General features: G+C 50.6%; 2 protein-coding genes across 4 annotated transcripts; one reads left to right on the top strand and one right to left on the bottom strand.

The window, feature by feature from the left end:
* Positions 1 to 1,374: 1,374 nt before the first annotated feature.
* Positions 1,375 to 4,295, bottom strand: CLEC4G (C-type lectin domain family 4 member G). Of its 2 annotated transcripts, XM_066278511.1 has the most exons (9): positions 4,214 to 4,295; positions 3,802 to 3,903; positions 3,402 to 3,455; positions 3,193 to 3,255; positions 2,926 to 3,030; positions 2,552 to 2,641; positions 2,209 to 2,357; positions 1,979 to 2,094; positions 1,375 to 1,702 (listed from the first exon to the last, which is right to left on the bottom strand). In XM_066278511.1, the coding sequence occupies exons 1-9, from the start codon at positions 4,293 to 4,295 to the stop codon at positions 1,564 to 1,566; spliced, it is 900 nt and encodes a 299-aa protein (XP_066134608.1). In that variant the 3' UTR covers positions 1,375 to 1,563. The 2 variants fall into 2 exon arrangements, with proteins under 2 accessions (XP_066134608.1, XP_066134609.1); XM_066278512.1 differs by lacking the exon at positions 3,193 to 3,255 and having other exon boundaries at positions 4,214 to 4,281.
* A 12,886-nt stretch (positions 4,296 to 17,181) lies between these two features.
* LOC136336634 (C-type lectin domain family 4 member G-like) lies at positions 17,182 to 20,103 on the top strand. Of its 2 annotated transcripts, XM_066278513.1 has the most exons (9): positions 17,182 to 17,263; positions 17,574 to 17,675; positions 18,022 to 18,075; positions 18,222 to 18,284; positions 18,447 to 18,551; positions 18,837 to 18,926; positions 19,121 to 19,269; positions 19,384 to 19,499; positions 19,776 to 20,103. In XM_066278513.1, the coding sequence occupies exons 1-9, from the start codon at positions 17,182 to 17,184 to the stop codon at positions 19,912 to 19,914; spliced, it is 900 nt and encodes a 299-aa protein (XP_066134610.1). In that variant the 3' UTR covers positions 19,915 to 20,103. The 2 variants fall into 2 exon arrangements, with proteins under 2 accessions (XP_066134610.1, XP_066134611.1); XM_066278514.1 differs by lacking the exon at positions 18,222 to 18,284 and having other exon boundaries at positions 17,196 to 17,263.
* The last annotated feature ends 1,059 nt before the right edge of the window (positions 20,104 to 21,162 follow it).

Below are 21,162 nucleotides of genomic sequence, written 5' to 3' on the forward strand. Positions count from 1 at the left end.
CCTCCAGGACTATACAGGAGATGTGCTGTCTTAAGCCATCAGTGGTGGTCATTTGTTACAGCAACCCTAGCAAACATATACTCCTCCAAGCTGACCATCTGAAAATCTATCAGTCTGGTTGACAGTCCTCTGGGCATGCTATCTGTCCAGTATTCAGGCAGCTCCCGGGCCTAGCTGGTGCCTCACTCGGAGCTGTAGTCATAGAGGGCCCAGAGAACGGTTGGAGGGTTGGAGGGTTAATGCACTGAAATGTTTCACCTGGCCAGGGTGTTTGGGTGTTATTCTCCCTTCTTCCTGCTCCGTCGATGCTCTCAGGGCTGGGCATCTGAGGGGCCCCCGGCTGCTTTGGTTTTGGACTCTGTTATACACAGGACTAGCGGCTGCTAGCCCTCACACCCCTTAGTTAGACCTGTCTCCACTGGAAATTCCAGGATAGCGCCCCACCCTCAGGTCCTCAGGAGGCAGGAGGAAACTTTGGGAGTACAGAGTGAATTCAGGTCAAACGTCCCCAGACGATGAAGTTAGGCTCTGTGCATCCTGCACCCCCAAACGGGGTCAGCCGCACTTAATACCTTCCAACACTCTGCACCCGTAAAACCCCCCTTCCCAGCTCCACGTGCTGACATCTCAGTGTTCCAGGAAAGTCCATCTTCTCTGGGATGTATTTCCGGATTGCCCTGCCCAGAGGACAGCACCTCAGTGCCTGAGACACCAGGGACCGGCCCATCAGATCCCAGGAGCCTCTCTCATATGAGCCTCAAAGTCTTGTCTTGAGCTGCCTGGGATCTCTACAATGCAGTCTCTTCAAGGAAAGGGGCCACCACTTTGGTAGCTCAGCACCACTCCTCTCCCCAAGGACACAGGTGGCTCCTTCAAATACATCCTGTGTCCCTCACTCATGCATTCCTCTGCTGAGTCACTGGTCAGTGTTCCGGTGCCCGGCTAGACCAGAATGAGACAGTCCAGGGCAGGGGTACTGGGTAAATACTGGGTCCAACTCATTCCTGTGTCCCCCGTCCTCCCCACAGCACTCCTGGCCCAGTGCAGACTATTCACTGGGTTTTGGGTCATCAGAGAGCCATGAGGTCACTTGAAGGAGTAGGGGTCACTCACAGGGATCATGTCAGGGTCTCTGAGATAAAGTTTAGAAGAGGTCCTCATAGCCAGGAGCCCATGACTCATATATCAAACGTTTACTGATGCTCCCTAAGGTTTCGAGGACAGGTCACAAAAATCGCTATCCTCGAGACCTCCCAAGTCTGGAGAAAATGCAAGAAAACCAAATAGCTCCATCTCAGAGTCACCTGATCTTGGGTAGGGAGGGAGTTGGAGTCAGATCAAAGGGCCCAGGAGCCAGGGTTTTGGAAGAGGTGGAGGCTAAGTTAGGTCCATGTGGGAGGGGATGTGGTGAGGTTGGAGAGCGGTCCCAGAGCACAGGTACGGGACCTGGCTGAGTTGAGCTGGTAGTTCTCAGGAGTGGTGGGTGGGAAACCAATGGTGGTGGGCGGAGCCAAGAGAGTGAGCAGCTGGGGCAATTGCCCAAGCAGCAGTCACTGGATGGGCTCAGCAGCTGAGCCTCTTCTCACAGATCCAACTGTCCTTCTCGCTGTGGCAAGGGGCGTCGTTCCATAACCCCGTGCGTAGCATCATGATGCAGTCCTCGTGCCCCTGAGAGTCATTGGGCTCTCCCTGGTTCCAGTGGCTGCAGCGGGTTGTCGGGAGAGAGGTGGTGTTGCTCATCCTAGGGCGTGGATGGCCCTGGAGTCCAGCCTTCAGGGTTTATCTAGCCTGTTAATTGCTTAGGTCTAACCTAGACAACCTGAGGGTCTAACTTAAGCGTGCACCTGGGATATAAATCTCTAACCCCCAGAATTTATCCCTCAGCCAGTTCCTGGTGGCTAGCCTGCCCAACTTTAAGGAGTCCCTGAGATCTGACCAAAGGACTGCTCCTAGGGTCTGACCTGTGCCCTTCCCTCACCTGAAGCTGAGCGGGACTCCGTCCACCCACTGATAGCCCTGGATCTGGCTCGCGCGGCGCACGGCCCTCAAACCCAGCCAGTAACCGCGGTCCCTTGTATTCCGAGTCAGGAAGGCCTGGATGGGAGGAGAGACTGAGCTCGCCAAGTCCTTCCCGCCCGCACACACGTCCCTCGCCACGCCCCTTCAGGTGAACTCCACCTCCCGCCTCCCCGCGCCCAGGCTACGCACCTGCTCATCCAGGTCCTCGACAATAACCAGGTGCGCACTCGCGCCGGCGCAGTTGCGCTGCGAATCTTCCCAGGAGGCCCGCAGGACCGAGAAAAGGTAGCAGGAGCCCCGGAAGGGTAGCCACTGCGTGGGGCACTGCTCGCAGGAACCTGTGGCGTGGCAAAGGTCAATGAGGCACACCGCTCCCAGGTGGAGCAAACGGAGGGGACTTGGGGAGCAGGGACAGAGCCATGACGAACAGGTCAAGGTCAAAGACAGGATCCAGATTGATAGGGGAAGCGTGAGGCCCACGGATATGGTCCACTTGTCCTCCCGTCCCCTTCCCCCACCCAGTCCTGCTCACGGTTTCCAAGTCGGACGGCCTCCAGCTCCCGGAACAGCTCACTGCGGATGTTCTCGCGGTCCCTTCCCGCTTCAGCCAAGCTCTGGGTCACTGCGAGGTCAAAGGAGTGGGCTCAGTTCAGGAGTAGGGTTGCGATTGGGTAAAAGGCAGCATCCATGTAAGTAGTCAGTGTTAGGGGTCAAGAATATCACGGTCGGCCCTGGCCGGTTTGGTCAGTGGTGTTAGAGCGTTTTCCGAAACACCAAGGCACGACCGGGCTTAGAGGTCAGGATCACAGGATAGGTCTGGGTCACAGAAGGCTGAGGATGTAATTCAAGGGGTCGGCGGACTGGTATGGTGAGGGATCATAGGTCGTGGCATTGCCCCGTCCTCACCGCGCTCGCTCAGTTCTTTCAAGGCGCTCTCCTGCTGGATCAGCTTCTCCTGCGCTTCCCCAAGCTTGGTGCTCTCGGTCTTCAGCTGCGCCTGCGTCCTCAGGCCTTGGAAAGAGGGCAGAGGTGGGACGGGACATCTGAGACCTCCTCCAATCCTGGTCACGAGACACCCCCCACTCCCTCACCCCCTACCCCCCCACCCCCACCCCCCAACCCCCCACCCCCACCCCCCGCCACAGGCCCCGACTCTGAGGTCAGCAGTCTCACAGCAGCTATTGCAGGCTCCGACCTCTTCCTTCAAGGCGTCCAGCACCACCGTCTGCTGCGAGGCTGGAACGACCCTCGCCCGACCCATACACGTCAAGTCACCCGCGGGGATTCACGGGACACTCCTTCCCGCTCCAGGGCCAGCCCCGGGGACCCTGGGGTGCTCACCCACCTACTCACAAACAAAGGAGCCCCCGGTCTGCACGCACCATTTGTTGTCAGCAAGTCCTGGCCGCCTAGCAACGCCGCGTGCTGAGTGGAGGCTAAGGAGAGAGGCTCCTGCAGGTGTGGCCGCGGGCACTCGAGAACTCTCCCCTCGCCCGAGGGATGTGGGGACCCCCGTCTTGGGACGCACAGAGGGGGCGAGCAGGGATACAGAGCACATGATGCGTGCCCGCACGGAGGGGAGACAAGCACAGGGCCATGCATACACATGTGCCTGCGCACAGCCCAAAGATGCACACAAACTATTCACACGTGTTTGCACTCAGTCCCAGGCAGGGTCATAGGCCTAGCTGGTGCGCCCTGGGGCAGAGGGAAGAACTAAGCAAGGAGTTTGGGAGTGGTAGAGGGCTGGGTCCCCTCTCCCCATCATGCATGATCACTCACCCTTGGAAAGTAGGATGCTCAGAATGAGGACCCACAGGACTGTGGTGACGACGAGAGCCAGGGTCAGGAAGAGGAATCGCTGTCCCCAGCCTCGCCAGTGTCCTTGGATAGCAATGGACTTCTGAGTCCCTCCTGTTCCAGGACAGTCCTGGACCCCTGGGCCCTGAGAACTGAGCCCTGGACACTCGGGTCCCAGGAAACTGGGATCAGAGAGGTTAAGTAACTTGCTATGGTCACAGCCCTTAGTTGACAGAGCTGAAATCTGCATCTACATCCAGTCGCTCTAGAGCCTGTGCCGTCACTCCTGCACCCAACGCTTGCTCTGTCTCTTGACTATTCTCCCTACCCCATCAGACCCCAAATCAGAGGGACCCAAGAGAACCATTGAGGCAGTCCCATTGCTCGCTCATACCTCCGGAGACCTCCTGGAGCCCACCACCCCACTTGCTGTACCCTGCAGTGTCCATGGTGAGCAGACTCTGAGCCCTAGGCATTGATATAAATGTAGACACCTCCCTCACCCAGCCCCGCCCCGCCCCCCCTCTTCCTTCCCTTCCATCTCTTGTGTTTCTATTCCTGATACCAAGGACCCACTGACTAATCACAGGGATGGGCCCTTTCTGGGCTGAGCTAGGGGTAGGGGTAAGGTGGGGTAGGGAAGTGGAAGAGTGGGAGGGTGCCATGGTGGGTAGAGAGAGTGAAGGGGCAGTAGAGTGTTAGCACTTGCTCATGTGAGTGTGTGGGTGTGGGTGTGTATGTGTGCGCAGTACCAACCTCCCTGGACTGGTAGCTGCAGCAGCATCTCCAGGCTGGTGCTGGGGCCCTCGCTTCGAAGCTAGGACCCCATCTCTCATAGGTCAGAGGCTGGGCTTCCTCCCAAGAGGGACAGGCTGAACCATGCTAAGTTCCAGCCCCTCCTTCTGAGTCCCTGAGAAAGCTGCTCAGGCCTGGGCCCCTGAGCTAGCTCAGCTTCCCTCCTCAACTCTCCCACAGATGACTGCCAGAGACGGACTCTTAATTCAATTCTCAGACAGAACAAAGAACAGAGATGGTCAGCTAAGCTTCTGGGCGCAACCCTTAGGTGTGTGGGTGGAGGGATGTATGTATATAGCTTCTAGAAGCCTGTCTTTCTCCTCTGTGCAGAGGGGGACAGTGGCAGGGCCTCTCTCCAAGGGATGCTGTGATAAAGAAGTGACGTGATGCACATCAAGCCCTGGCACCATCCCCAGGCATGAAACCCACTAAATGTTCAATCATTCTTTCAACAAATATTGAACACCTCCCGTGTGCCAGGCATTGATCTAGGAACTGGGCATTGTCCAATGGCAGGGCAAAGGTGTAATGGCCACCATAAGGGAAAGTTGACTTCAGACTAAAGAATGAAGCAGGCAACTCCACAGAATATAACCGAATTCATTATAGGGTAATTTACTTACAGAAAGATTGGGCCGGGGCAGAACAGATGGCCCAGCAGTCTGTGCAGATGATTCTCCACTACCAGACCCCTGTTCCTGCACTTCCTTACAGTATAACTCAGGTGCTAATGGTGAACAAGACAAACGGACAAAGGATGCAGTAGTGCCAGGGGCCATTCCCCCTTGGGGTCTTGTGATGGAGGGTTGTTTAAATCGACACTATCACCAGATTGAGATTTATTTCGGTTGTCATGCCATTCTGGCTGTTACTAACAAAAATATTTGGTGATGTTTTAAGGAACATGGATAGTCATCAGCTAGAAGCCTTGATATGCTTGCTAAGGACAGTGAAGTTGGTCACAGCGCGAAACTGAGAAATGCAATGAAATCTAGACACAGAGACAAAGCTGGTTTTGTTCCCAGTCTACATCTATACTGGTGTATGTCAATGCCCAAGTGAGCCAATTCCCTCCTTGGAGCAAACATTCTTGTAGGGGTTAGGGAGAGACAGGCAGTAAGTAATAAACGTCATAAAGTGAGTTGTATAGACGGAGTTTCTCAACTGAGGGTGATTCTGTCCCCCAGCAAACATAGGGCCATGTCTGGAGACATTTGTGGTTGCCACAAGTCTGGGTAGGGGTGATACTGGCATTTAGCGGGTGAAGACCAAGGGTGCTGCTCCATTCCGGCCCCCCAGTGCTGAAGGTGAGAACCCTAATATAAGCTATTAAAAAGTCCTGAGTGCTATGGAAGAAAATGTCAAGTAGGAAAACGGGCTTGGGAGTGCTGGGCTGGAGCAGCGGTCAATAAAGCGAATGACCAGGGTAGGCCTCGTTGAGAAGGTAAAAACGTGATTTTTTTGCTATGTCCCAACCTCTCTCATAGATGAATAAATATACCCCACTTTCTCTAATCCTCTCAACAAACCTCAGAAAATTATCCACATTTTCTTTAAAGATTTTATTCGATGCCTGTTTTTCTGCCTTGTTCCAGGAAGGTATGAGAGAGACACATACTCAATAACATGAACTAAAAGACAAGAGAACTTTTTTTTTTTTTTTTTTTTTGTATTTTTCTGAAGTTGGAAACGGGGATAGACAGTCAGACAGACTCCCGCATGCACCCAACCGGGATCCACCCGGCACACCCACTAGGGGGCAACGCTCTGCCCCTCCAGGGCGTCGCTCTGTCGCGACCAGAGCCACTCCAGCGCCTGGGGCAGAGGCCAAGGAGCCATCCCCAGAGCCCGGGCCATCTTTGCTCCAATGGAGCCTCGCTGCGGGAGGGGAAGAGAAAGACAGAGAGGAAGGAGAGGGGAAGGGGTGGAGAAGCAGATGGGCGCCTCTCCTGTGTGCCCTGGCCGGGAATCGAACCCAGGACTTCTGCACGCCAGGCCGACACTCTACCACTGAGCCAACCGGCCAGGGCCTAAAAGAACTTTTTTTTTTTAAAAGGGAGACAAACGGGAAATGAGGGTCAGAGAGAGAACGTGAATCTAAAAGACTGGGCTGGCCTGACCAGGCGGTGGCGCAGTGAATAGAGCATCGGACTGGGATGCGGAAGACCCAGGTTTGAGACCCTGAGCTCTCCAACTTGAGCGCAGGCTCATCTGGTTAGAGCAAAAGCTTACCGGCTTGAGCACAAGGTCGCTGGCTCAAGCAAGGGGTTACTCGGTCTGCTGAAGGCCCGTGGTCAGGGCACATATGAGAAGGCAATCAATGAACAGCTAAGGTGTTGCAACACGCAATGAAAAACTAATGATTGATGCCTCTCATCTCTCCATTCCTGTCTGTCTGTCCCTGTCTATCCCTCTCTCTGACTCTCTGTCTCTGTAATAAAATAAAATAAAATAAAATAAAATAAAATAAAATAAAATAAAGTAAAATAAAATAAAATAATAAAATAAAATACTGGGCTGGGGCACAAAGTTCCAACCGACCGACCGAAGTGCCAGGCTTGTGACAAATGCAGGCGGCCTCCTTAATGCAGCTGCAAATTGGGTTGAGACATGTGGAGAGGGGCACAGCTTTCCGTTAGAGGAATCTGCCTGAGCAGAAGTGTACACCATTCTCATTGAACTTTCCATAAGCACCATAGCAATTTTCTACCACTGGGCCAACGTAGATGGCTTCACTCATGGTCAAGTACAGTGTTAGGAAAGGCAGGTTCTCCTTAACTCAAAGTGAATGGCCATCAACACTGCTAGGGGCTCTTACCGTGTTTCAAGTAGTAGTGAGTTTGAGGAGTTTGAGGCATAAACAGAAGCTGGATGAGTGTGGGGCCAGATATGGACTTCTGTGGATACCTGGTAAGTGTCTGTCACTCTTTTAACACACTCTCTCTCTCTCTCTCTCTTCTCTATCAGATCTAAATAAGAATCCTGAACCGAGGGGCAAATGATCATTTAACTACAGTGGGAGAAATTGTGTTTCATATATATAATAGAATCAGGAGATGTACAAATAAGCCAGATGGTAACCTCAGGCAGATCATTAATCTCTGGGTACCCAGTTTCTTCATCTTTACCACCACCAGTGGTAAAGTTTTGGTTGCCCAATTTATTATATTATTGTGGCCTTTAAGAAGACAGATGTAAGTGTATTGTGAAATATTTAATATCCCCACATTATCCCCCAGTTACCACTGATTCGCTTTCTGTCGTTAGATTAGTTTGCACTTTCTACTCAGCATAGTCATTACTACTTCATTTCTTTTTATTGCTGAGTAGAATTTTGTTGTGTGAATACACCGGTTTTGACTATACATTCACCTGTTGATGGACATTGGGGTTGCTTCCAGTTCTGGGCTATTAGGACTTTGAACTTTTGTGTGCGAGTATTTATGTGGATGCAAACTTCCATTTTCCCTGGGTAAGATCATCACAGGTACTCATCTCCTTAGGGCTCACACACTAATTAATTTAACAGGTGTTTATTTAGTGCCTACCATGGCCTCTCAATTCATTTAACCGATATTTATTGAGTGCCTGCTACGTGCTCTGTGGAAGTTCTTGGCCATGTAATGGCAAATAAGACAGCTAATCCCTGCTCAGGTGGATCTAAATCTAAATATTTTAAAAGTTAAACCTTTGGAAGAATATCGGGGTAGGAAGAGTTTCTTGATCAAAATATCAAGAAAGCAGCAAAAGAATGGTTAATAAATTAAGCCATAATTTAAAAACTATTTTGACTTGGCTTGTATTTTGTTCTGCTGATCTTTAAGTTTATTGTTACACAGGCACACATACTGTTTTCTTAATTTCTAACTGCTGCTGTATTTTTTCTTCTCTTTCCAGGCTTACTTCAAGAACATCCCATTTGTGACTCTTTTTCTAAAGAATAGGTTTTATATGTTCTTTCAGCTGTTTTTGGTTTAAAGACAAGGTATTGTTTGCTAGTTAAGGGTCGAACTTGCCTGGGTTAAATCCCAGGTATACCAGTTACGAGCTATATAAGCTTAGGAGGTAAAAAAAAAAACCCTTCTTTCTGTGCTTCAGTTTCCCATCTATAAAATGGGAATAATATTAGCAGTAAGTAGTTCCTACCTCATTGGACTGTTATCAACCTATATGAATTAATATGTATACAAGCTCTTTAAACCTGGTCACTTTTGCTACTTTTTTCAATTATCTCACTTTTTTATTTTTAAATTTAACGTTATTTTTAGTGAGAGAGAATAGACAGGCAGAAAAGGAGAGAGATGAGAAGCATAAACTCATAGTTGTGGCACTTTAGTTGTTCATTGATTGCTATCTCAATGGGGCTCCGGGGGACTCCAGCTGAGCCGGTGACCCCTCGCTCAAACCGGCAACCTTGGACTCAAGCCAGCAACCTTGGGCTTCAAGCCAGCGACCTTTGGGCTCAAGCCAGTGACCATGGGGTCATGTCTATGATCCCACACTCAAGCCAACGAACCCGTGCTCAAGCTGGTGAACCAGCACTCAAGCCGGAGAATTCGGGGTTTCGAACCTGGGTCCTCTACGTCCCAGTCTGACACTCTATCCACCGTGCCACCACCTGGTCTGGCTCACCTTCTATTTTTAAAAAATTCCCTACTTCCGGCCTGACCTGTGGGGCACAGTGGATAAAGCATCGACCTGGAAATGCTGAGGTCGCCAGTTTGAAACCCTGGGCTTGCCTGGTCAAGGCACATATGGGAGTTGATGCTTCCAGCTCCTCCCTCTTCTCTCTCTCTCTGTATCTCCCCCCCCTCTCTGTCTCTCCCTCTCCTCTCTAAAATAAATAAATTTTAAAAAAATTCCCTACTTCCACCTTCTTCTGGTTTATTTTTGCTTTCTAAAACTAATTTATCAAGTGAAATCGTTAATTCTTTCATTTTTAATCTCTATCTTCGTCCCCCTTCTCTCTCTCACTTTTTATTTCCCTAAGTTTAAAAAAAGTCTTTACACTTTTATAAGAGAACTCCTTTTTGCTGCTTCTCATTAGTTCTCATTGTGACTCCTGAGATGGTGCATACTCATCAGATACTGACTTGGTCTCTGCTCACTTTCTTGAAAACCGTCGCCATTCTTCACTCATGTTTTTCTAGGAGGTGGTTTGGTTATTTTTCTTATTAATTTACAGACGTTCTGTATGTGTTCTAGACACAGATGCAGTCATCATCTTCTGGGCGGTAGCTGGTCTTCCCACTTACTGACGGTGCTTTGGCTGCTCTTCAGTGAGTAAGTAAAACTTGGTGGGCATGCACTCTGAAACAAACTAGTAGTAAACTAGCTGTACAGGCAGCAACATGTCTAGATCTCAGTAACCGTAGTCTCGAGGAGCAGAAATCATTTCAGATTCACCACACTGTGGCATTTATGTACATTACACACACACATAGTCACAAAGTATGTGTATTTAAGGACATGTATCACATACAGCTAGTGGATGCCTACTGTACAGAGGGAGGAAGAAAGATTAGACATGAAAGGTCAGCAGTGCTCACAGAACAATGCGGGGCTGAGGAAGGTTATCTTCCACAATCTGGGAGGGTCCTGCTTCTCTTCCTAGCAGTCCCCTTGTTCTGAGACACAAGACCCATCTTGCCTTCGTCATCAGAAGTGCAGCTTGAGTCAACAGGCACTGACAGCTGACTTAGCAGCAGGGTTTCACTGTGGGGCAGAATTTTCTGGGAGGGCACACCCTTCTTCTGGGGCTCTTGAGGACAGCAGTGCTCAGGAGGGGTGAGGGCTCAGTGGAAGGAGATGGAAAAAACCCACAAGGGTTGTACAATCTCATTAGAACGTGCTCTGTGGAAAGGATCTAGATGAAACTGGTTTATCAGCCCTTATGACCTCCAGGAAGGTCTTCTTCTTTTCTGTGCTTCCGAGACTCCTCGCATTGTTTTAAAGTCCCTAGTCACATGTTTCCCAATCTTCTGCCCCACCACCATCCAAAATGGGTCTCCCTTTCCTATTATGGGTCATGGCTAGAGGTTAGAGGTCTGTGGCTGGTCTCATGCCTGGGACCTGCCTTTCCCTTTCATTTCCTTTGAGACAAATTCTGTGCACAGGTTTTATGGTTGCCTCATTAGGCTGGAAAGCTACCCCTGGCTCCCCAACATAGCTTCAGTTCTGGGCATTTACAAAAAAGAATCATCTTCCTGCCTCCTTGCCTTTGCCGCAACTGTACCCTCCGCCTGGTAGACCCTTCCCTTCTCTGTCGACAGTGCACCGCCCCTGATGACCCAGTTCCAATGCTACCCCTTCCAGTAAACTTCCCGTGATCCAGCAAACACATTCATTCTTTCTCCTTCATAAGGGCTGATAAACCAGTTTCATCTAGATCCTTTCCACAGAGCACGTTCTAATGAGATTGTACAACCCTTGTGGGTTTTTTCCATCTCCTTCCACTGAGCCCTCACCCCTCCTGAGCACTGCTGTCCTCAAGAGCCCCAGAAGAAGGGTGTGCCCTCCCAGAAAATTCTGCCCCACAGTGAAACCCTGCTGCTAAGTCAGCTGTCAGTGCCTGTTGACTCAAGCTGCACTTCTGATGACGAAGGCAAGATGGGTCTTGTGTCTCAGAACAAGGGGACTGCTAGGAAGAGAAGCAGGACCCTCCCAGATAGTGGAAGATAACCTTCCTCAGCCCCGCATTGTTCTGTGAGCACTGCTGACCTTTCATGTCTAATCTTTCTTCCTCCCTCTGTACAGTAGGCATCCACTAGCTGTATGTGATACATGTCCTTAAATACACATACTTTGTGACTATGTGTGTGTGTAATGTACATAAATGCCACAGTGTGGTGAATCTGAAATGATTTCTGCTCCTCGAGACTACGGTTACTGAGATCTAGACATGTTGCTGCCTGTACAGCTAGTTTACTACTAGTTTGTTTCAGAGTGCATGCCCACCAAGTTTTACTTACTCACTGAAGAGCAGCCAAAGCACCGTCAGTAAGTGGGAAGACCAGCTACTGCCCAGAAGATGATGACTGCATCTGTGTCTAGAACACATACAGAACGTCTGTAAATTAATAAGAAAAATAACCAAACCACCTCCTAGAAAAACATGAGTGAAGAATGGCGACGGTTTTCAAGAAAGTGAGCAGAGACCAAGTCAGTATCTGATGAGTATGCACCATCTCAGGAGTCACAATGAGAACTAATGAGAAGCAGCAAAAAGGAGTTCTCTTATAAAAGTGTAAAGACTTTTTTTAAACTTAGGGAAATAAAAAGTGAGAGAGAGAAGGGGGACGAAGATAGAGATTAAAAATGAAAGAATTAACGATTTCACTTGATAAATTAGTTTTAGAAAGCAAAAATAAACCAGAAGAAGGTGGAAGTAGGGAATTTTTTTAAAATTTATTTATTTTAGAGAGGAGAGGGAGAGACAGAGAGGGGGGGGAGATACAGAGAGAGAGAGAAGAGGGAGGAGCTGGAAGCATCAACTCCCATATGTGCCTTGACCAGGCAAGCCCAGGGTTTCAAACTGGCGACCTCAGCATTTCCAGGTCGATGCTTTATCCACTGTGCCCCACAGGTCAGGCCGGAAGTAGGGAATTTTTTAAAAATAGAAGGTGAGCCAGACCAGGTGGTGGCACGGTGGATAGAGTGTCAGACTGGGACGTAGAGGACCCAGGTTCGAAACCCCGAATTCTCCGGCTTGAGTGCTGGTTCACCAGCTTGAGCACGGGTTCGTTGGCTTGAGTGTGGGATCATAGACATGACCCCATGGTCACTGGCTTGAGCCCAAAGGTCGCTGGCTTGAAGCCCAAGGTTGCTGGCTTGAGTCCAAGGTTGCCGGTTTGAGCGAGGGGTCACCGGCTCAGCTGGAGTCCCCCGGAGCCCCATTGAGATAGCAATCAATGAACAACTAAAGTGCCACAACTATGAGTTTATGCTTCTCATCTCTCTCCTTTTCTGCCTGTCTATTCTCTCTCACTAAAAATAACGTTAAATTTAAAAATAAAAAAGTGAGATAATTGAAAAAAGTAGCAAAAGTGACCAGGTTTAAAGAGCTTGTATACATATTAATTCATATAGGTTGATAACAGTCCAATGAGGTAGGAACTACTTACTGCTAATATTATTCCCATTTTATAGATGGGAAACTGAAGCACAGAAAGAAGGGTTTTTTTTTTTACCTCCTAAGCTTATATAGCTCGTAACTGGTATACCTGGGATTTAACCCAGGCAAGTTCGACCCTTAACTAGCAAACAATACCTTGTCTTTAAACCAAAAACAGCTGAAAGAACATATAAAACCTATTCTTTAGAAAAAGAGTCACAAATGGGATGTTCTTGAAGTAAGCCTGGAAAGAGAAGAAAAAATACAGCAGCAGTTAGAAATTAAGAAAACAGTATGTGTGCCTGTGTAACAATAAACTTAAAGATCAGCAGAACAAAATACAAGCCAAGTCAAAATAGTTTTTAAATTATGGCTTAATTTATTAACCATTCTTTTGCTGCTTTCTTGATATTTTGATCAAGAAACTCTTCCTACCCCGATATTCTTCCAAAGGTTTAACTTTTAAAATATTTAGATTTAGATCCACCTGAGCAGGGATTAGCTGTCTTATTTGCCATTACATGGCCAAGAACTTCCACAGAGCACGTAGCAGGCACTCAATAAATATCGGTTAAATGAATTGAGAGGCCATGGTAGGCACTAAATAAACACCTGTTAAATTAATTAGTGTGTGAGCCCTAAGGAGATGAGTACCTGTGATGATCTTACCCAGGGAAAATGGAAGTTTGCATCCACATAAATACTCGCACACAAAAGTTCAAAGTCCTAATAGCCCAGAACTGGAAGCAACCCCAATGTCCATCAACAGGTGAATGTATAGTCAAAACCGGTGTATTCACACAACAAAATTCTACTCAGCAATAAAAAGAAATGAAGTAGTAATGACTATGCTGAGTAGAAAGTGCAAACTAATCTAACGACAGAAAGCGAATCAGTGGTAACTGGGGGATAATGTGGGGATATTAAATATTTCACAATACACTTACATCTGTCTTCTTAAAGGCCACAATAATATAATAAATTGGGCAACCAAAACTTTACCACTGGTGGTGGTAAAGATGAAGAAACTGGGTACCCAGAGATTAATGATCTGCCTGAGGTTACCATCTGGCTTATTTGTACATCTCCTGATTCTATTATATATATGAAACACAATTTCTCCCACTGTAGTTAAATGATCATTTGCCCCTCGGTTCAGGATTCTTATTTAGATCTGATAGAGAAGAGAGAGAGAGAGAGAGAGTGTGTTAAAAGAGTGACAGACACTTACCAGGTATCCACAGAAGTCCATATCTGGCCCCACACTCATCCAGCTTCTGTTTATGCCTCAAACTCCTCAAACTCACTACTACTTGAAACACGGTAAGAGCCCCTAGCAGTGTTGATGGCCATTCACTTTGAGTTAAGGAGAACCTGCCTTTCCTAACACTGTACTTGACCATGAGTGAAGCCATCTACGTTGGCCCAGTGGTAGAAAATTGCTATGGTGCTTATGGAAAGTTCAATGAGAATGGTGTACACTTCTGCTCAGGCAGATTCCTCTAACGGAAAGCTGTGCCCCTCTCCACATGTCTCAACCCAATTTGCAGCTGCATTAAGGAGGCCGCCTGCATTTGTCACAAGCCTGGCACTTCGGTCGGTCGGTTGGAACTTTGTGCCCCAGCCCAGTATTTTATTTTATTATTTTACTTTATTTTACTTTATTTTATTTTATTTTATTTTATTTCATTTTATTTTATTACAGAGACAGAGAGTCAGAGAGAGGGATAGACAGGGACAGACAGACAGGAATGGAGAGATGAGAGGCATCAATCATTAGTTTTTCATTGCGTGTTGCAACACCTTAGCTGTTCATTGATTGCCTTCTCATATGTGCCCTGACCACGGGCCTTCAGCAGACCGAGTAACCCCTTGCTTGAGCCAGCGACCTTGTGCTCAAGCCGGTAAGCTTTTGCTCTAACCAGATGAGCCTGCGCTCAAGTTGGAGAGCTCAGGGTCTCAAACCTGGGTCTTCCGCATCCCAGTCCGATGCTCTATTCACTGCGCCACCGCCTGGTCAGGCCAGCCCAGTCTTTTAGATTCACGTTCTCTCTCTGACCCTCATTTCCCGTTTGTCTCCCTTTTAAAAAAAAAAAAGTTCTTTTAGGCCCTGGCCGGTTGGCTCAGTGGTAGAGTGTCGGCCTGGCGTGCAGAAGTCCTGGGTTCGATTCCCGGCCAGGGCACACAGGAGAGGCGCCCATCTGCTTCTCCACCCCTTCCCCTCTCCTTCCTCTCTGTCTTTCTCTTCCCCTCCCGCAGCGAGGCTCCATTGGAGCAAAGATGGCCCGGGCTCTGGGGATGGCTCCTTGGCCTCTGCCCCAGGCGCTGGAGTGGCTCTGGTCGCGACAGAGCGACGCCCTGGAGGGGCAGAGCGTTGCCCCCTAGTGGGTGTGCCGGGTGGATCCCGGTTGGGTGCATGCGGGAGTCTGTCTGACTGTCTATCCCCGTTTCCAACTTCAGAAAAATACAAAAAAAAAAAAAAAAAAAAGTTCTCTTGTCTTTTAGTTCATGTTATTGAGTATGTGTCTCTCTCATACCTTCCTGGAACAAGGCAGAAAAACAGGCATCGAATAAAATCTTTAAAGAAAATGTGGATAATTTTCTGAGGTTTGTTGAGAGGATTAGAGAAAGTGGGGTATATTTATTCATCTATGAGAGAGGTTGGGACATAGCAAAAAAATCACGTTTTTACCTTCTCAACGAGGCCTACCCTGGTCATTCGCTTTATTGACCGCTGCTCCAGCCCAGCACTCCCAAGCCCGTTTTCCTACTTGACATTTTCTTCCATAGCACTCAGGACTTTTTAATAGCTTATATTAGGGTTCTCACCTTCAGCATTGGGGGGCCGGAATGGAGCAGCACCCTTGGTCTTCACCCGCTAAATGCCAGTATCACCCCTACCCAGACTTGTGGCAACCACAAATGTCTCCAGACATGGCCCTATGTTTGCTGGGGGACAGAATCACCCTCAGTTGAGAAACTCCGTCTATACAACTCACTTTATGACGTTTATTACTTACTGCCTGTCTCTCCCTAACCCCTACAAGAATGTTTGCTCCAAGGAGGGAATTGGCTCACTTGGGCATTGACATACACCAGTATAGATGTAGACTGGGAACAAAACCAGCTTTGTCTCTGTGTCTAGATTTCATTGCATTTCTCAGTTTCGCGCTGTGACCAACTTCACTGTCCTTAGCAAGCATATCAAGGCTTCTAGCTGATGACTATCCATGTTCCTTAAAACATCACCAAATATTTTTGTTAGTAACAGCCAGAATGGCATGACAACCGAAATAAATCTCAATCTGGTGATAGTGTCGATTTAAACAACCCTCCATCACAAGACCCCAAGGGGGAATGGCCCCTGGCACTACTGCATCCTTTGTCCGTTTGTCTTGTTCACCATTAGCACCTGAGTTATACTGTAAGGAAGTGCAGGAACGGGGTCTGGTAGTGGAGAATCATCTGCACAGACTGCTGGGCCATCTGTTCTGCCCCGGCCCAATCTTTCTGTAAGTAAATTACCCTATAATGAATTCGGTTATATTCTGTGGAGTTGCCTGCTTCATTCTTTAGTCTGAAGTCAACTTTCCCTTATGGTGGCCATTACACCTTTGCCCTGCCATTGGACAATGCCCAGTTCCTAGATCAATGCCTGGCACACGGGAGGTGTTCAATATTTGTTGAAAGAATGATTGAACATTTAGTGGGTTTCATGCCTGGGGATGGTGCCAGGGCTTGATGTGCATCACGTCACTTCTTTATCACAGCATCCCTTGGAGAGAGGCCCTGCCACTGTCCCCCTCTGCACAGAGGAGAAAGACAGGCTTCTAGAAGCTATATACATACATCCCTCCACCCACACACCTAAGGGTTGCGCCCAGAAGCTTAGCTGACCATCTCTGTTCTTTGTTCTGTCTGAGAATTGAATTAAGAGTCCGTCTCTGGCAGTCATCTGTGGGAGAGTTGAGGAGGGAAGCTGAGCTAGCTCAGGGGCCCAGGCCTGAGCAGCTTTCTCAGGGACTCAGAAGGAGGGGCTGGAACTTAGCATGGTTCAGCCTGTCCCTCTTGGGAGGAAGCCCAGCCTCTGACCTATGAGAGATGGGGTCCTAGCTTCGAAGCGAGGGCCCCAGCACCAGCCTGGAGATGCTGCTGCAGCTACCAGTCCAGGGAGGTTGGTACTGCGCACACATACACACCCACACCCACACACTCACATGAGCAAGTGCTAACACTCTACTGCCCCTTCACTCTCTCTACCCACCATGGCACCCTCCCACTCTTCCACTTCCCTACCCCACCTTACCCCTACCCCTAGCTCAGCCCAGAAAGGGCCCATCCCTGTGATTAGTCAGTGGGTCCTTGGTATCAGGAATAGAAACACAAGAGATGGAAGGGAAGGAAGAGGGGGGGGGGGGCGGGGCTGGGTGAGGGAGGTGTCTACATTTATATCAATGCCTAGGGCTCAGAGTCTGCTCACCATGGACACTGCAGGGTACAGCAAGTGGGGTGGTGGGCTCCAGGAGGTCTCCGGAGGTATGAGCGAGCAATGGGACTGCCTCAATGGTTCTCTTGGGTCCCTCTGATTTGGGGTCTGATGGGGTAGGGAGAATAGTCAAGAGACAGAGCAAGCGTTGGGTGCAGGAGTGACGGCACAGGCTCTAGAGCGACTGGATGTAGATGCAGATTTCAGCTCTGTCAACTAAGGGCTGTGACCATAGCAAGTTACTTAACCTCTCTGATCCCAGTTTCCTGGGACCCGAGTGTCCAGGGCTCAGTTCTCAGGGCCCAGGGGTCCAGGACTGTCCTGGAACAGGAGGGACTCAGAAGTCCATTGCTATCCAAGGACACTGGCGAGGCTGGGGACAGCGATTCCTCTTCCTGACCCTGGCTCTCGTCGTCACCACAGTCCTGTGGGTCCTCATTCTGAGCATCCTACTTTCCAAGGGTGAGTGATCATGCATGATGGGGAGAGGGGACCCAGCCCTCTACCACTCCCAAACTCCTTGCTTAGTTCTTCCCTCTGCCCCAGGGCGCACCAGCTAGGCCTATGACCCTGCCTGGGACTGAGTGCAAACACGTGTGAATAGTTTGTGTGCATCTTTGGGCTGTGCGCAGGCACATGTGTATGCATGGCCCTGTGCTTGTCTCCCCTCCGTGCGGGCACGCATCATGTGCTCTGTATCCCTGCTCGCCCCCTCTGTGCGTCCCAAGACGGGGGTCCCCACATCCCTCGGGCGAGGGGAGAGTTCTCGAGTGCCCGCGGCCACACCTGCAGGAGCCTCTCTCCTTAGCCTCCACTCAGCACGCGGCGTTGCTAGGCGGCCAGGACTTGCTGACAACAAATGGTGCGTGCAGACCGGGGGCTCCTTTGTTTGTGAGTAGGTGGGTGAGCACCCCAGGGTCCCCGGGGCTGGCCCTGGAGCGGGAAGGAGTGTCCCGTGAATCCCCGCGGGTGACTTGACGTGTATGGGTCGGGCGAGGGTCGTTCCAGCCTCGCAGCAGACGGTGGTGCTGGACGCCTTGAAGGAAGAGGTCGGAGCCTGCAATAGCTGCTGTGAGACTGCTGACCTCAGAGTCGGGGCCTGTGGCGGGGGGTGGGGGTGGGGGGTTGGGGGGTGGGGGTGGGGGGGTAGGGGGTGAGGGAGTGGGGGGTGTCTCGTGACCAGGATTGGAGGAGGTCTCAGATGTCCCGTCCCACCTCTGCCCTCTTTCCAAGGCCTGAGGACGCAGGCGCAGCTGAAGACCGAGAGCACCAAGCTTGGGGAAGCGCAGGAGAAGCTGATCCAGCAGGAGAGCGCCTTGAAAGAACTGAGCGAGCGCGGTGAGGACGGGGCAATGCCACGACCTATGATCCCTCACCATACCAGTCCGCCGACCCCTTGAATTACATCCTCAGCCTTCTGTGACCCAGACCTATCCTGTGATCCTGACCTCTAAGCCCGGTCGTGCCTTGGTGTTTCGGAAAAACGCTCTAACACCACTGACCAAACCGGCCAGGGCCGACCGTGATATTCTTGACCCCTAACACTGACTACTTACATGGATGCTGCCTTTTACCCAATCGCAACCCTACTCCTGAACTGAGCCCACTCCTTTGACCTCGCAGTGACCCAGAGCTTGGCTGAAGCGGGAAGGGACCGCGAGAACATCCGCAGTGAGCTGTTCCGGGAGCTGGAGGCCGTCCGACTTGGAAACCGTGAGCAGGACTGGGTGGGGGAAGGGGACGGGAGGACAAGTGGACCATATCCGTGGGCCTCACGCTTCCCCTATCAATCTGGATCCTGTCTTTGACCTTGACCTGTTCGTCATGGCTCTGTCCCTGCTCCCCAAGTCCCCTCCGTTTGCTCCACCTGGGAGCGGTGTGCCTCATTGACCTTTGCCACGCCACAGGTTCCTGCGAGCAGTGCCCCACGCAGTGGCTACCCTTCCGGGGCTCCTGCTACCTTTTCTCGGTCCTGCGGGCCTCCTGGGAAGATTCGCAGCGCAACTGCGCCGGCGCGAGTGCGCACCTGGTTATTGTCGAGGACCTGGATGAGCAGGTGCGTAGCCTGGGCGCGGGGAGGCGGGAGGTGGAGTTCACCTGAAGGGGCGTGGCGAGGGACGTGTGTGCGGGCGGGAAGGACTTGGCGAGCTCAGTCTCTCCTCCCATCCAGGCCTTCCTGACTCGGAATACAAGGGACCGCGGTTACTGGCTGGGTTTGAGGGCCGTGCGCCGCGCGAGCCAGATCCAGGGCTATCAGTGGGTGGACGGAGTCCCGCTCAGCTTCAGGTGAGGGAAGGGCACAGGTCAGACCCTAGGAGCAGTCCTTTGGTCAGATCTCAGGGACTCCTTAAAGTTGGGCAGGCTAGCCACCAGGAACTGGCTGAGGGATAAATTCTGGGGGTTAGAGATTTATATCCCAGGTGCACGCTTAAGTTAGACCCTCAGGTTGTCTAGGTTAGACCTAAGCAATTAACAGGCTAGATAAACCCTGAAGGCTGGACTCCAGGGCCATCCACGCCCTAGGATGAGCAACACCACCTCTCTCCCGACAACCCGCTGCAGCCACTGGAACCAGGGAGAGCCCAATGACTCTCAGGGGCACGAGGACTGCATCATGATGCTACGCACGGGGTTATGGAACGACGCCCCTTGCCACAGCGAGAAGGACAGTTGGATCTGTGAGAAGAGGCTCAGCTGCTGAGCCCATCCAGTGACTGCTGCTTGGGCAATTGCCCCAGCTGCTCACTCTCTTGGCTCCGCCCACCACCATTGGTTTCCCACCCACCACTCCTGAGAACTACCAGCTCAACTCAGCCAGGTCCCGTACCTGTGCTCTGGGACCGCTCTCCAACCTCACCACATCCCCTCCCACATGGACCTAACTTAGCCTCCACCTCTTCCAAAACCCTGGCTCCTGGGCCCTTTGATCTGACTCCAACTCCCTCCCTACCCAAGATCAGGTGACTCTGAGATGGAGCTATTTGGTTTTCTTGCATTTTCTCCAGACTTGGGAGGTCTCGAGGATAGCGATTTTTGTGACCTGTCCTCGAAACCTTAGGGAGCATCAGTAAACGTTTGATATATGAGTCATGGGCTCCTGGCTATGAGGACCTCTTCTAAACTTTATCTCAGAGACCCTGACATGATCCCTGTGAGTGACCCCTACTCCTTCAAGTGACCTCATGGCTCTCTGATGACCCAAAACCCAGTGAATAGTCTGCACTGGGCCAGGAGTGCTGTGGGGAGGACTGGGGACACAGGAATGAGTTGGACCCAGTATTTACCCAGTACCCCTGCCCTGGACTGTCTCATTCTGGTCTAGCCGGGCACCGGAACACTGACCAGTGACTCAGCAGAGGAATGCATGAGTGAGGGACACAGGATGTATTTGAAGGAGCCACCTGTGTCCTTGGGGAGAGGAGTGGTGCTGAGCTACCAAAGTGGTGGCCCCTTTCCTTGAAGAGACTGCATTGTAGAGATCCCAGGCAGCTCAAGACAAGACTTTGAGGCTCATATGAGAGAGGCTCCTGGGATCTGATGGGCCGGTCCCTGGTGTCTCAGGCACTGAGGTGCTGTCCTCTGGGCAGGGCAATCCGGAAATACATCCCAGAGAAGATGGACTTTCCTGGAACACTGAGATGTCAGCACGTGGAGCTGGGAAGGGGGGTTTTACGGGTGCAGAGTGTTGGAAGGTATTAAGTGCGGCTGACCCCGTTTGGGGGTGCAGGATGCACAGAGCCTAACTTCATCGTCTGGGGACGTTTGACCTGAATTCACTCTGTACTCCCAAAGTTTCCTCCTGCCTCCTGAGGACCTGAGGGTGGGGCGCTATCCTGGAATTTCCAGTGGAGACAGGTCTAACTAAGGGGTGTGAGGGCTAGCAGCCGCTAGTCCTGTGTATAACAGAGTCCAAAACCAAAGCAGCCGGGGGCCCCTCAGATGCCCAGCC

The sequence above is a fragment of the Saccopteryx bilineata genome, chromosome 4 (assembly GCF_036850765.1).
Source record: "Saccopteryx bilineata isolate mSacBil1 chromosome 4, mSacBil1_pri_phased_curated, whole genome shotgun sequence".
NCBI classification, from domain to species: domain Eukaryota; kingdom Metazoa; phylum Chordata; class Mammalia; order Chiroptera; family Emballonuridae; genus Saccopteryx; species Saccopteryx bilineata.